Here is a 13842-nt window from a genome sequence, read left to right as displayed (position 1 = left end):
CTTTTATCGAATCGAGCTTCGAATAGCTCACGAACGGTTTGGTTCGTTTACATCCCTACGTATCATGCAACAATATATTGGTTTGATTTATATATATATATATGTGTGTGTGTGTGTGAAACTTCTTAGCTAACTCAATAATCTGCAAACCATAATAATCGGATAAATAACATTGGACAAGTCACGTATGTCAGATTCGTTTGAGAAAGTGTTGTTAAGAGAAAACAAAATCATAATTGTTGACTGAATACTTACATACTCCATCAACTCGAACATCATTGAAACTCATTCGGTTTTTTAAAATATTATGTATCTAGTTGTGTTATAAAATTTAAAATGAATAAATTATTTTTGTTATATTTAATATAACAATAGAATTATTTTTGAACTTCTGATTAAAATTAAACATATATATATATATAAATAAGAGAGATATAAGTGAGTGTGAAAAAACAATTAATTTAGATGTAAGCTGAGATGGTGCTCGGTGATTTGCAGGGATAATATTTGACTCGTTTGAAAATTGACGTGTTGCGTATTGGGTATCACGTGTGGCGGAGACTGGGTGGTTGGAACGCGGCGACCATGTGTTGCGCTGTCGCATCCGACTGGCCCCATCTGTTCGTTCTCATGAGTCACGCTGGCCGTTCAAAAAAATTAATTAAATTAAAATTGCTAAATTATTCATGAACGGCTTTGTGTCTCTGTAATAGTATACTAGGGCCAAGGCCCAATCGAAGCCCAATCTTGCTTTTTTTAAAAGTAATATAACAAAGTACCTCAATCTTAATGAAGGCCACCCTGCCTTTTTTATTTTGACGAGTTCAAAAAAAAGTAGCCCAATCCAGTTTTAAGATAAAACCCAACCTTTCGAATCCCTAGCCCAAAGTTCAAATCCTTCCCCGCAAATGAATATATATCAGATAATTCATTCGATAATCAGCATATGAATACATGAAAATGAAATTGATTGAAATAAGATGGAAAATGAATTTCATGCCGATTGCATATATTGAGTGAGATTGTACTAACAACACGTTGTAGAGTTTTTTTTTTACTTAAACATTGATATATCAGGTTTAAGTATTGTATATTATTATTGACGTACGTAGTATTTTAGATGTGTTGTTTATTTTAATCCATTAATTTGATATATTTAGGTTATCCTTAGTTTTTAGAGCCATGTATATTTGACGCTGACTAATTCGAAGTGAAGTTAAGTCGGACACTTGTTTGAAGAAATTCTTCCAACATTTCGTTCAACCGTTTGTGAAATTTCAACGAAAGTTCAGAAATACTGAAAATCATTATGTATACTAGCCACCGAGGCACACACGTTATGCGTGTGTCATGAAACGTGTGTCATGAATATATGAGGCTAATATATTAAACATTCATGATATTACAACACTATGACACCAAAATATTTTGTACTTGATCCATGAAAGTCAAATGACCCCAAAACTTAAATAAATATTTTGAAGCAGTAATATCATCTCATGTGAAATAACGATAAACTTCAATGTAAAAGAAATAAACAAATAGTCAAAAGATTATCCAAACAATATGAGAATATCATCAAATAAAAATTTATTGAATATAATAAATAGAACAAAAAACAATTAAAGTTGTAATTATCTTTAAGCATTTTATGCATAAGTTAAACCCACTCTGGTCTAACGTAATAAAAAAATATTCATTTTATCAAATCATATCATGGTACAACATAAACATACAAAATAAATAGAACAATATATTAAAACGTGCTATAAAAAATTGATATGACAGAAAAAAATGTAAATAATTGCAAGTATTTTGCTAAATACATGGCAAATAAAGTAGAATTGATATAAACTCCTTTTATTTGATCGTTTGTAATGTTTCCAAGCATTATAAATTAGAGTATTTGATAATAAAAAGTCTCACCAGAACTCAAATATTAACCTAAAACAATAACAAACAATTATAAAGCGTTGTAATGAAATTTTTTTAAAACTAAAGGTTGTCATTAACATGTGAAAACTGAATTTTAAAAAAAATTAAAGGTTGTCATCAACACAGTCAAAGACAAAAATAAATAAAATAGGACTATTTTGATCCATTGAATATGATGAAAAAAATATGAAAAATTGATGAAAAAGATATGAAAAATTGTAAATTAACCTAAGAAGCCATACTTAAAGGTCTCAACTTTGCATCATTGTCAGACTATAAATGAGAAATGAGTTTTTTAAAAAACTAAAGGTTGTCATCAACACAGCCAAAGACAAAAATAAATAAAATATGACCTTTTTGATACACTAAATATGATGAAAAAGATATGAAAAAATGATAATTATGAAAAACTGTAAATTAACCTAAGAAGTCATACCGAAAAATCTCAACTTTGCATCAATGTCAAAGTATAAATGAGAAATGAGTACAAACTTTAGAGCACCATGCTCAATTCGCTTATTGCAATTGCATATATTATCACAAATAATTTGCTTATTGCATTTGCATGTATCAAAAAACCCAAGGTTTGAAGATGTTCAATTCCAGAATTTGAATACCAGAATGGGTGATGAAAAAATAGACTATTACAACAAAATTTCCTGACCAACTGATTCAATTTCATCTGAATCAAAATTTAGATTAGAATTGAGGGTGATTAACTTTTCTGCTGGTTCGTCTCTAGGTACACTTGGCACATGCTGCTCATCTACTTCTTGGGAGTATAACATTATCATTTTCAAAAGACACTGATGGGTAGCGGTGCCTGTAGTGATATGACTTCCTGTCACAGAATCATTTGCCAGTCATGCAGTTGTAAACTTTGAAGTCAAAAGTCTCCGTAAGATATTCAATCAACGATGAAACACATCTCAATCAAGATGAGTAACAAAATCTACGCATACCCCAAGATTCCTTATCGACGAAGGCGTGGCTTTGTTGATGGTTTGAACTCGTTTACATTGTCCATACTGTTACCCAACTGTTTTTGTATTTCTTTTTTTGCCTCTGAAATGATTTATAATGATATCATGATTTCCAAACAAATGCATGGCACATGGGAATAATTAGAGAAATAGCATTTAAAAAATTACCTTCCAGCCTCTCGTATGCATCAAAAAATTCATCTGGGTCTTGGAGCTTATCGATGTCCAGAGATGGTTACAGGCTTACAGGCTGACTGTTAATGTAGAAAAATTACCATTTAGTCAATCACATATGAATCAAATGAGTCTCTCAGAACTTATGTTATTAAAACTCATAAACTACAGTCTTTACCTGAGACTTGTCTTCAAAGAAAATGGTGCTCGTTTTCGAGCAAGGCCAAGACCTTGCCTTCTATCTCGAGGCATGCCCTTACCCTTTTTAGAAACATCATCACTTACGTTTACATTTTTAGCAAAGCTCGCCAGATTGGAGTCCAAAATCGCTGTTCTGATGTCCACAATTCTCTTCGCCTCAATCAAGAGCTTTTCCGGACTCCTTAAGCCCTAATATACATATAGAGCACCGCACCGATTTTTTATTCCCTATTTGCGAATAAAACACTCAGAAAAAATCATGAGCTAACTAAACCAACTTCAAGCAAGATGGAAGTCACAAAATCTACGGCAAATTCAACGTAGTCTTGTTTTCATCCTTTCTGCACATTTCTCCTCCAAGCCACAGTCATTCGCACCACAATAGTTAGTAATACGGTGGAGCTGAACCCAGAGGGAAGGAAAAATCAAAATGCAAGTAAATGGTTTCTGCATTTCTCATCTTATCAATACAAATTGTAAATGCAAAGTAGTTTACACAGAAAATTAGTCAAACAATTAATCTTTGTATGCTAATATCAGCATTCAAAAGCATAAAATTCGCACAAAAATTAGGCAAGCCTTTTAGCTGATGACTTCAAATAATCGAATAATATAAGCATTTTCTCTCCCAATAAAGCTAGTCAAAAGAATGCATAAATTAAACAAATGCAAAACATTAAAAGTACCCGAGATTTCATAAACTCATTGATAGAATCTATGTCCTCAGAGTCGATGGGCACTGAAGAGGAACAATTTCCCAATTCAAACGATGAATAAAAAAATTGGAAAACAAATATAAGGTGTAAAAATATTACAGAGTAGAGAAAGAGATAAAAATGAAACCTTCAAAAAGTTGATGGGTTTGAAGTGGGATTGAAGATCGGTCAAGTTTTGAGAAGCTTTAATTTTCACGGAAGAGAAGGATCTTTCACAGAAGAGAAGAAAAAAATATTAGTATGAGATTGAACAATCTGGGTGGGAAATTGAAAATGGGAAAATCTAAGCGATGCGTTTAAGAACGTGGAGTGATGAAGTGGGGGTGAAGGGTATTTTAGGTAGTTTAAAAAACAGACCAAGACACAATTTAGTTACTCTATTACGCTCAACTTTAATAAATAGTAAAATATATATTCAAACCAACAAGTTTTATCACAAGAAAGGCAGAAATGACCAACCACCTCTTAGGTGGTGGGACGCTTTGGACCGAAGAGGGCGAGGGTGATCGCTGGTGCCATGAGGTTGCACGGACAATAAGCGGTTCTTGTCAGGATTCTAGGCAAATGGAACATGAATGAACCGATCTCACACCGGAATGAGAGATATTCCAAAAATGTTCAGGTATGAGACTCATATCTAGAAAGTGCTTTTTTTTTAGTGTCCATCACATAAGAACTCCAAAATTAAGCGTGCTTGATTTGTGACAATTTTGAGATGAGTGACCCTCTCATAAATTTCTTAGAGTGCGTATAAGTGAGGACATAAACATGCTGGAAAGATTCGTTTTAGTACAGTGAAGACAATCGTTGAATATGAAACGTTATAGGTCGTGTGGCAGAAACCTCACACTACTAGGGAGAGACATGAGTTCTAATCCCACATACCCCAAGTAGTTGAAAATTGTACTAAAAAAATGAAAAAATGAAATAAAAATAATATCTACTACCCATATATACAAACCCTAATAACCATTCATTTACGACCGGCTTTGGTATAGAATATGTAGTCCAACACAAAGAATTCGAACAAAGAAAAAACTAAGCCAAGGAGAAAACGTAAGTCCAGAGCGATATAGAATATTAAAAGGGATATGAGTTGTACCACAAATAGGTGTTTTGCTTTTTTATGGGATTAAATAGGCCGAGCAGATCAAATAAAAAGTGATAAAATCATCCATCTCTAACGAATAGAATCGATTTTACATTTATTTTTAAAAAAATATAACTTAGTTCCTTATTTTTTTTCATTCAACCAGTCTTCCATTCCATCCAGGGACGGAGCCACCACAAAGGCTGGGGTGGGCTCCAGCCCAGTCTATTTTTTTGTGTCTAATTAGGAATATGGATTGAGTTTTTTTTTTTTAAATTTAGCCTTGTATTTTCAATTTTTTGTCCAATTTTTAGCCCAATATTTAGGCCATTTCCTGAGGGTTTTCTTTCACAGCCGTCCTCCCAAAATGAAAACAAGAGGATGAGAGCTGCTAGTTTTCCTGCTGGTTGAAAATTTCATGTGAAAGAACTTTTAAATATTTGATTTATATTATTTAATGTTGTTTATCGATTCATTCAGCTCATGATAAAATTTTTTCCTTGCTACGTCCCTGATTCCATCTATCAGCCAATTGCTCCAAAGTTCCCGGCATTCATTAGTGTAGTACTGAGACAGAAGCTATATATTTGAATCTCGATCCAGTTTCAGAGCTTAAGAAGTCGACGAAATATAGGAGGAGATATCCCCTTGTTACCTTGTAATAGCTAGACGGGAGTACATTAATTCTGGTGTCCAAACCCAACACATTCCAAAAAGGTCTGGGAACATCCATGAAAAAAATCATTCATCTATCCTATTGGGATGCAACCAAAGTCTCACATTGGAAGATCTAGAGAAAAATCATGGGTTAGTAAAGATGGAATGATATCTCCATTGGTATGAGGCCTTTTGGGTGGTTCCAAAAGCAAAACCATGAGGGTTAAAAACCCAAAATAGACAATATCATACCAGTGTGGAGATATCCGGATTCATTAGTTCTAACATATCCTACGCTACCTAAAAGCTGTAATGGTAAGAATCTGCATCCACATGCACAGATAGAAAAACCTCAACTCTTTTCCGTAGCTTTCGGTCGGAAACATACAAAAGGAATTTGACAATCAGATAACAATTTAATTAAGTATTTAAATGAGATAAAACTTAAATTTTAATTAAGATATAAAATAATCAGTCCGGTTTGCACCCAATAGATTCGCTGTCGCTTTTAGCAATTCTATTTTCAGTAGAAAGCAGGCCCTAGCTAGTTATCAAGATAGCGCACAATTAGGATACCGAGAACCATTTCCAAAACCTTCTAATTTTTTTTGGCACCACTCGATAAGCATAATAGATTCGAAAGACATATATAATTTTGTGCAAAGGGGAAGAATTTCTTACCACAAAGTGATGAAGGCCCGCCAAACATCCCATTTGAGTAAGTACTGATCTAAAAAAGCGGGAGCATGCATGGGTCTAAAAATTGGTTTGCTAACGCATTCTTGACAATTGATTGGCCACCTAAAGTTTGGCCTAACTAATGGTTTATTAGAGCTGAATGCCCATTCATGCCTTCTTCAAAATATTTATTTTATATTTTTTTGATTGTTTATAACTTATTTGACAACAAGGTCTTAGGTCGAGAACGTTATCTGAGTTCGAAACTCTATTGTAATAAACTTCCCTCAAAACTCAACAAATATACAAATATATATGTATGTGTTTCAAAATGTATACTCACTCAGCCACTCTCTTCATTTTTTTAATTGACATATTTGTTATGATATAAAAAATAATTGTGACTTGTTTAATTTATTGATTTCTATAATATGTAATAAAACTAATTTTTCAATATTAATCAATATTATTTAATAACATTAACTCACATTTTGGATTACAATTTAATGATTGATTTATATTTGTTGGTCGATTGGCCAAAGTGATTTCAATTCAAACTCCTAACCATTGGTCAAGCGTTCACCTATTTTACATTTTGAGAGACAATTTACATTTTCATTCCATATATTTGGCTGGAAGGAAATTAACCAGCCAAACGTCGATTCACAATTAATATACCTGATTTGATTAAAAAAAAACAAAACACAAATCCAATCAATTGGAAACGTATCTTAAATTACTCATTACCATGAATTACAGTAAACAAAACAAAACTACAACTTTTTCTGAAAGCGTGCTTCTTCTTGTTCTTTTTCCAATGTTGTCATTTAGTCTGTATTCACGAAAACGTTGTTTAAATAGTCATAATTTCACAGTATAATTTTCTCAATCCGGGAATATGAACGAAATATCTCTCTAGTGGAAGAGTAAAGCGGAAAAGATAGGGCATCTTTTTTTTTTAGCATATAATCAATAGTAATTATCACATGGGGCCTCGGATTATATTTTTAAATTAAAAATAATTACGTACTCTCTTTCTCTCAACTGTGACTAAAAAATCAGTTCTGAGGTTCTTACTTCCAACTTAAGGGAAGATATATACTAAATATACAAAGAAAGTTAAAAATTCCGTATTTACAATAAGAGAATTATTATCTCAGAAAGAAAAATGTTATATCGTTAATAATTTTGAATTTCACACAGTAGAAAAACCACACCGAGGAAATAAAACTAATTATCTTAATTATAGGTATGCATATAATAAATACTGGTTAATAATGAGGAAATAAATTAATTATCTTAAAACTGTTAATGTTTTAACAATTTTGATTATAATATAAGTAATTAAATATTTTCTAGATATTAATAAAATAATTATTTTAACAGTTTTATTAAAGTAAACTATTTAAATGTATATTTAGTAGAATAAAAATGCGTACGATTGTATTAGTTGAAAAAATTGAGATCGTCTTATTAATTATCCTTGGTTTTCATCAATAAGGTGGTCTTGGTCAAGAAAGTAAACCTTTTTAATTACCTAGGAAAAGTACCGCGATCTTTTACCAGATTTTTTTAACTAAAGTTCTGAAGCGTAATTTGTGTGGTATAATATCTCTAAAAATCCCGACAATTAAGCTTTAAAAAATTAAAAATCTGATTCCAAAATGAGTAAACAAATAAATGAAAACAAAAAGGAAAGAGAGTAGGTTTTTGAACAGGCGGTATTGTAATTCCATGAACTATAAATAAAGGGGGCATGCCAGTGAAACAAATAAAAAAGGTCCAAAATAAATCAATCAATTAAATATAATTAGGAAAAAAAAAGTATTTTAAAATTGTGATATTAGGGAGAGGAGAATGGTAAACTTGCAAAAAGAAGAGCCGCAAAGTGGTGGGAGGAACAGCCACGGCCTTGTGGTCTCTGTGGTGGAGACACAGCCCGCAGGTGGCGTGAGCTCCGGCAGAAAACATTTTGATGTTGAAGAAGAATACCATCTGGGACGGGTGCCTTTCTTCTCTCTCCACATTTAAGATTATTTTTCGCCTTAATTTTCTATTTTTGCTTTGGTGATTTCGTCAAAGAAATTCCGAGAATAATTTTAGTGCAATGAGAACTTTACTTATGCCTTTGAAGAATAACTAATTAATCACGTGGAGACCGAATCCAAAATTTAAAGGAAATCTTGAGGAGAAATCTGGATAAACAATTAAGCGATGGTTTGTGGAAATAACAAAACAAATTTATTTTATTATTTAATTTTACATATGTTATATTGAAAATGAATATTGATTTATGTTTCGGAAACTACGATGCAGAAACCAGGATGGAGAAACTTCTTGTTATATGTTGGCCCAGGTTTCTTGGTTTCTCTAGCTTACCTCGATCCCGGAAACTGTAAGTCTCACCAGCAATTCAGTGCTCTCTTATTTAATTATTTACTACTTGCTAACTACAATAATTCATAATACTGCATGGAATGATTTAATTGTAACAGTGGAAACTGATTTACAAGCAGGAGCAAACCATGGATATGAAGTAATTACTCAACTCTGTACTCACATATATATTCAAATAAATACACACGCATTCTAAATTAAATATAAATGATGTATATATATGACATATCTTATTTGTTTGTATCTTTTTAATGGATTTGCAGTTACTATGGGTGGTCCTTATCGGATTGATTTTCGCTCTCATAATTCAATCTCTTGCTGCAAATCTTGGAGTTACCACGGGTCAAATTTAAGGATTATGACTTGATATTTAATTTCATACTAAATATACATGCTGCATGTTTTCTGGGTTTGATTTTATGTTCCTCGATCTGCAGGTAAACATTTGTCTGAGTTATGCAAACTGGAGTACCCGACACTAGTGAGATATTGTTTATGGCTCTTGGCTGAGGTTGCCGTCATAGCTGCAGACATTCCCGAAGGTACTTGCGTAGATAAGTTGTAAATTAATCACTCCATCCGTCTCAAATATATCATAGGTTTTTTTTCTTTCGTACATATTAAAAAATAAATGAATTTTTTTTACAAACAAACTTCTTAATTAATTTATCTCGATTTGATTCAGTCATAAAATGAGTGTATGTTTTTCAAGAATTGGTTAATAAGATTATCTTAATAAAAAAATAAGAAAACATGATACTGTATATAGAAACTTGATTATATATTTGGGATATATGAAAAATATAATGTAGAGTGTATATACAGCTCATACTCACTATATTGTGCAAGGTTTTAGGCCTTTTCGCTGTTTTAAGTCGTGACATGAAAATAAATTAAATATTTTTTTTTTGGTAACAAGCAACTTTTACAGAAAAGATGCATGAACCTTCGCAAAATGATAAATACTATTAATGAATGAATCCATGTGATAATTTATTAATTTTGACAGTGATTGGAACGGCATTTGCTCTGAACATATTGTTTCACATCCCACTTTCGGTTGGGGTGCTGTGCACCGGCTGCAGCACGCTGCTCCTGATCGGACTCCAAAGATATGGGGTAAGTGAAGAATTCAAAATTTTGGACAAAGTGAAAAATATTATTTATAAATGAGAACTTATGTACACATTATTTTTTTAAAAAAATTAAATTTCACTGAGCATATATATATATATATATTATATATATATATATATATATATTAGTTTTCAATCCAAAATTTTGATAAGATAAGCGCGTTAGATATCGAAGCATCACGGACTCGTCCTCAATCGCCATGCCAAAGACTTCAATATTGAATTTTTCTTCCTACCTATGTCAAGTACACAGGACACCCCCCCTCCAATCCCCTCCAAAAAAATACCAAATATAACATGTGTGTCTATATATAAGAGATCTCAAAGTGGATTGGCCCAACCGAGTTGGTCCGCTCCACCGCAACAAATAAATAGATTGATTTGACAATTTTTTAACCAACCAAAATGACGGGTCAACCTTCTCCGACCTGTCACGCAAGTGGTGGGTTGTCGTCTAATTCTCTCCACCAATAGGCTAGTTGGGTTGGTCATTTTCTGATCAACTCACAAATGGAGGGCCGTCACGTCAATGGCGGGTTTCGATGGGTCTTGGGTTGACCGGTTATTGATCTATTTTAACAGCTCTAATTTATATATATATAAATTAAAAAAACATAAAAGAACTAAACAAACACAGAGAATATTGTAAACAAAATTGGAAAATAATTTTTTTCCACTAACTTGTTTAACTTTTGATTTTGGTTAACTAAGCTTACAAAATTTTGTTTAGATACATTAACATTTAATGGACGTAAAACCAAATTTGAAAAATTAATGGAAAAAAATCATTTTCCCAAAAAAAAAAATGTGAGCAACGAGGAGGAAACGAATAGTAAAAAAATCTTTAGAACTTAAGTTATTAATATTTTTATTCTGGTCGCCCCTTAAAACAAATTTCAAATCCACCGAATGATTTAGTCAAATTCAAATGTTATCGCCTAAAATCGATTTGAATATTGAAACAGGTGAGAAAGCTGGAACTTTTAATAGCAACGTTAGTATTCGTGATGGCTGCTTGTTTTTTCGGGGAATTGAGTTATGTTAAGCCTCCCGCAGCTGATGTGATGAAAGGAATGCTTGTACCTAAGCTTAAAGGCCAAGGTGCTACTGGCGATGCTATTGCGCTGCTTGGGGCTCTGGTCATGCCGTACGATGAAGTTTCTTATTTACTAAATTCCTTCTGTTCTTTAGTTACTTTGATATTGATTTATTTAATCAATTTTATGCGCAGGCATAATCTTTTCCTTCATTCTGCACTTGTTCTCTCAAGAGAGAAACCCAACTCAGTCCGAGGCATCAATGTAAGTCAAAATTTATAAATTATTCTCTAGATAATAGTTTGATCCATGACAAGTACTTGAAATCACTTGTATGGATTAAATATAATTTTTTGTTTCAATTTCAATTTCACTATCAAATTCAATCATTTGAAATTCTTCCACACATTTTCAATCTAAACACAACATTATCATATTCGACAGAGGTATAAATTTTTGTTTTATAGTTCGAGTAGTTAATTATTCATAATCAGAATCTGAAAACTCCATTGTTATTTCATTTATAAGTAATTACGAACCTAACCTATGTTCTTAGAGATAATAGTAGGTGAATAACGGGAGACCATGCAAATCCTTCTCCCAAAGTAAAAAAAACAAAGAAAAGAAAGAAAAACTTCACATTTTTTTTTCATTAAATAATTTCTTGATATGATGTAATGAAATTAAATCTAACCATCCTTTTTTTTTTACCGACGATCAATTAAAATATTATGTGAATAACTTTCTTATCGTTGTTGACTTCTCAAGATAATTATGACACCACCCTCGTTCAATATTAATTGTAACAAAATTGTCAAAAGTCAAAATTTGGCAATGATATGAGCAGATGGTGGATTTGACAATTGCCCATTAATGTCAGGATGCATGTCGATACTTTTTGATGGAGAGTGGATTTGCACTCTTTATAGCCTTTCTGATCAACGTCGCAATCATTTCTGTATCTGGCACGGTTTGCTCAGCCGATGACCTCTCTCAGGATAATACAGATATTTGTCAGGATTTAACTCTCGATTCTGCTTCATTCTTGCTCAAGGTCCAATCTATTTTATTCCATTCAAGATTTTTAACTAAATGGAAACAAATAATATGACTTTTTTTTTTTTTTGGTTATAACAGAATGTTTTGGGCAAATCAAGTTCAACAGTGTATGCAATGGCATTGCTTGCATCCGGTCAAAGTTCTACCATCACAGGCACTTATGCGGGACAATTCATCATGCAGGTACGTACGTACAAAATATAGGATTGCATCACAATTAGCAAGAATACTACTATAACTTTTTTACTAAAATAATTAATCTATTAAATTAGTCTGGTATATGTCTCCCCATCAATACCCACTGCAAGAAATTTGTTGATTGGCTATCAGTGCGTATACATGCAACTAATATATTGAAAGAATTAAAGATACTTTATTTTTCACTTTGAATTATATTCCATTAGGGTTTCTTAGATCTCAAGATGAGAAAATGGCTTAGAAATTTGGTGACGAGGTGCATTGCTATAACACCCAGTCTAATTGTTTCAATTGTTGGAGGATCTCAAGCAGCTGGCCGATTAATCATCATCGCATCGGTTTGTACCCAAATTTATTTAACAAATTATGTAATCTTCTAATTCAAATTATGTAATTTTCTATGTATATTGCAGATGATACTATCTTTTGAACTTCCGTTCGCTCTCATCCCGCTTCTTAAATTTAGCAGCACATCCACCAAGATGGGACCTCACAAGAATTCGATTTATGTAAGTTTATCATAGTACTATAAATAACATGCATGTGTGTTCTAAATTTTTGCGATATTCATTTTCCTAAGATTTTATTTTAATCGACTGAATCACGTATAAATATTAATGACAGATTATCGTGATATCATGGATACTGGGGCTCGGAATCATAGGCATCAACATCTACTATCTAAGCACAGCATTTGTAGGTTGGATCATCCACAATAGTTTGCCCAAAGTAGGGAATGTGTTGATCGGAATCGTAGTATTTCCGCTCATGGCGATCTATATAATATCGGTGATCTATCTGATGTTCCGAAAAGACAAGGTCTTGACGTTCATCGAGCCGTCGAAGTTTGACCCTGTGACCCAAACCCAAATGCAAGTGGACGGTGGACACTTGAGCGCTAGTGGAAGAGTTGAGATGCAACAAATTCCATTTAGAGATGACCTTGCGGATATCCCATTACCCCGATGAAATTATTTTTCCCAAGTAAATTTACAAGAAAATCTGTGCTTGTTTTCGTAAGAATTCAAAATTGTAGTAGCCCAATGGACCATGATGTAGTATATTGGGACATAGCGATATTAAGTCCTTTTGTAGGCTGTGCATTTACTTTCGATAAAATAAAATTAAGTTTTAAATAAAAACTTCACGTGTGAATTAATTTCATTCTGTTTCACATAAGCTTAGTTGTAAATTAAATTTATTTGTGGAAAAAAAAATTATATTATACGCCCCCGAATCCTATTGTTGCAAGTTAATAAATATATTATTACTACACTGGGAAAAAAATAAAATACTTAATAATATTATCAGAAAAAGGATATATAGATGTAAAATTAGCATTGTACCGGTAGCCCAACCATAATGCTGAGCAATGAGATGTTATTCTCTCCACTGGTTAAAGGGACACTGACCCGTAATGTAAAACCCGGATTTTGTAATTGATTTATGTAGAAACCAAGTATATTATTGTTAATTGATTGCTAATTTCTTCGGGTTACAATAACACACGGCCATTCGGTTTAATTTGAGCCTACCTTAAGAGTCACATCATTTTTTTCATATGATTCAATTCTTTGGTCC

General features: G+C 32.5%; 1 protein-coding gene and 1 long non-coding RNA gene across 3 annotated transcripts; one reads left to right on the top strand and one right to left on the bottom strand.

Annotated features, from left to right (window-relative positions):
- Positions 1 to 2492: 2492 nt before the first annotated feature.
- Positions 2493 to 4365, bottom strand: LOC142533237 (uncharacterized). 2 transcript variants are annotated; one of them, XR_012816700.1, is made up of 6 exons: positions 4137 to 4365; positions 3980 to 4032; positions 3271 to 3695; positions 3087 to 3172; positions 2892 to 3000; positions 2493 to 2776 (listed from the first exon to the last, which is right to left on the bottom strand). It is a non-coding gene; the product is annotated as an uncharacterized LOC142533237 (long non-coding RNA). The 2 variants fall into 2 exon arrangements; XR_012816699.1 differs by having other exon boundaries at positions 2494 to 2776; positions 2898 to 3000; positions 4137 to 4364.
- A 3805-nt stretch (positions 4366 to 8170) lies between these two features.
- Positions 8171 to 13414, top strand: LOC142533844 (metal transporter Nramp7.2-like). Its single transcript, XM_075640752.1, has 13 exons — positions 8171 to 8438; positions 8751 to 8829; positions 8930 to 8970; positions 9095 to 9173; positions 9269 to 9373; positions 9841 to 9950; positions 10933 to 11114; positions 11199 to 11268; positions 11885 to 12058; positions 12142 to 12246; positions 12468 to 12599; positions 12675 to 12770; positions 12886 to 13414. The coding sequence occupies exons 1-13, from the start codon at positions 8292 to 8294 to the stop codon at positions 13228 to 13230; spliced, it is 1665 nt and encodes a 554-aa protein (XP_075496867.1). The 5' UTR covers positions 8171 to 8291; the 3' UTR covers positions 13231 to 13414.
- The last annotated feature ends 428 nt before the right edge of the window (positions 13415 to 13842 follow it).

Source organism: Primulina tabacum, chromosome 18 (assembly GCF_025594145.1).
Source record: "Primulina tabacum isolate GXHZ01 chromosome 18, ASM2559414v2, whole genome shotgun sequence".
NCBI classification, from domain to species: domain Eukaryota; kingdom Viridiplantae; phylum Streptophyta; class Magnoliopsida; order Lamiales; family Gesneriaceae; genus Primulina; species Primulina tabacum.
This window is presented reverse-complemented; position numbering and strand designations above follow the sequence as displayed.

Excerpts from the sequence above, each read along its gene's own strand:
- LOC142533844 (XM_075640752.1), top strand. The coding sequence starts at position 8,292 with ATGGTAAACTTGCAAAAAGAAGAGCCGCAAAGTGGTGGGAGGAACAGC. Across the intron at positions 12,059-12,141 it reads CTGCTTCATTCTTGCTCAAG|AATGTTTTGGGCAAATCAAG; the intron begins GTCCAATCTATT and ends TGGTTATAACAG. Across the intron at positions 12,600-12,674 it reads GATTAATCATCATCGCATCG|ATGATACTATCTTTTGAACT; the intron begins GTTTGTACCCAA and ends TGTATATTGCAG.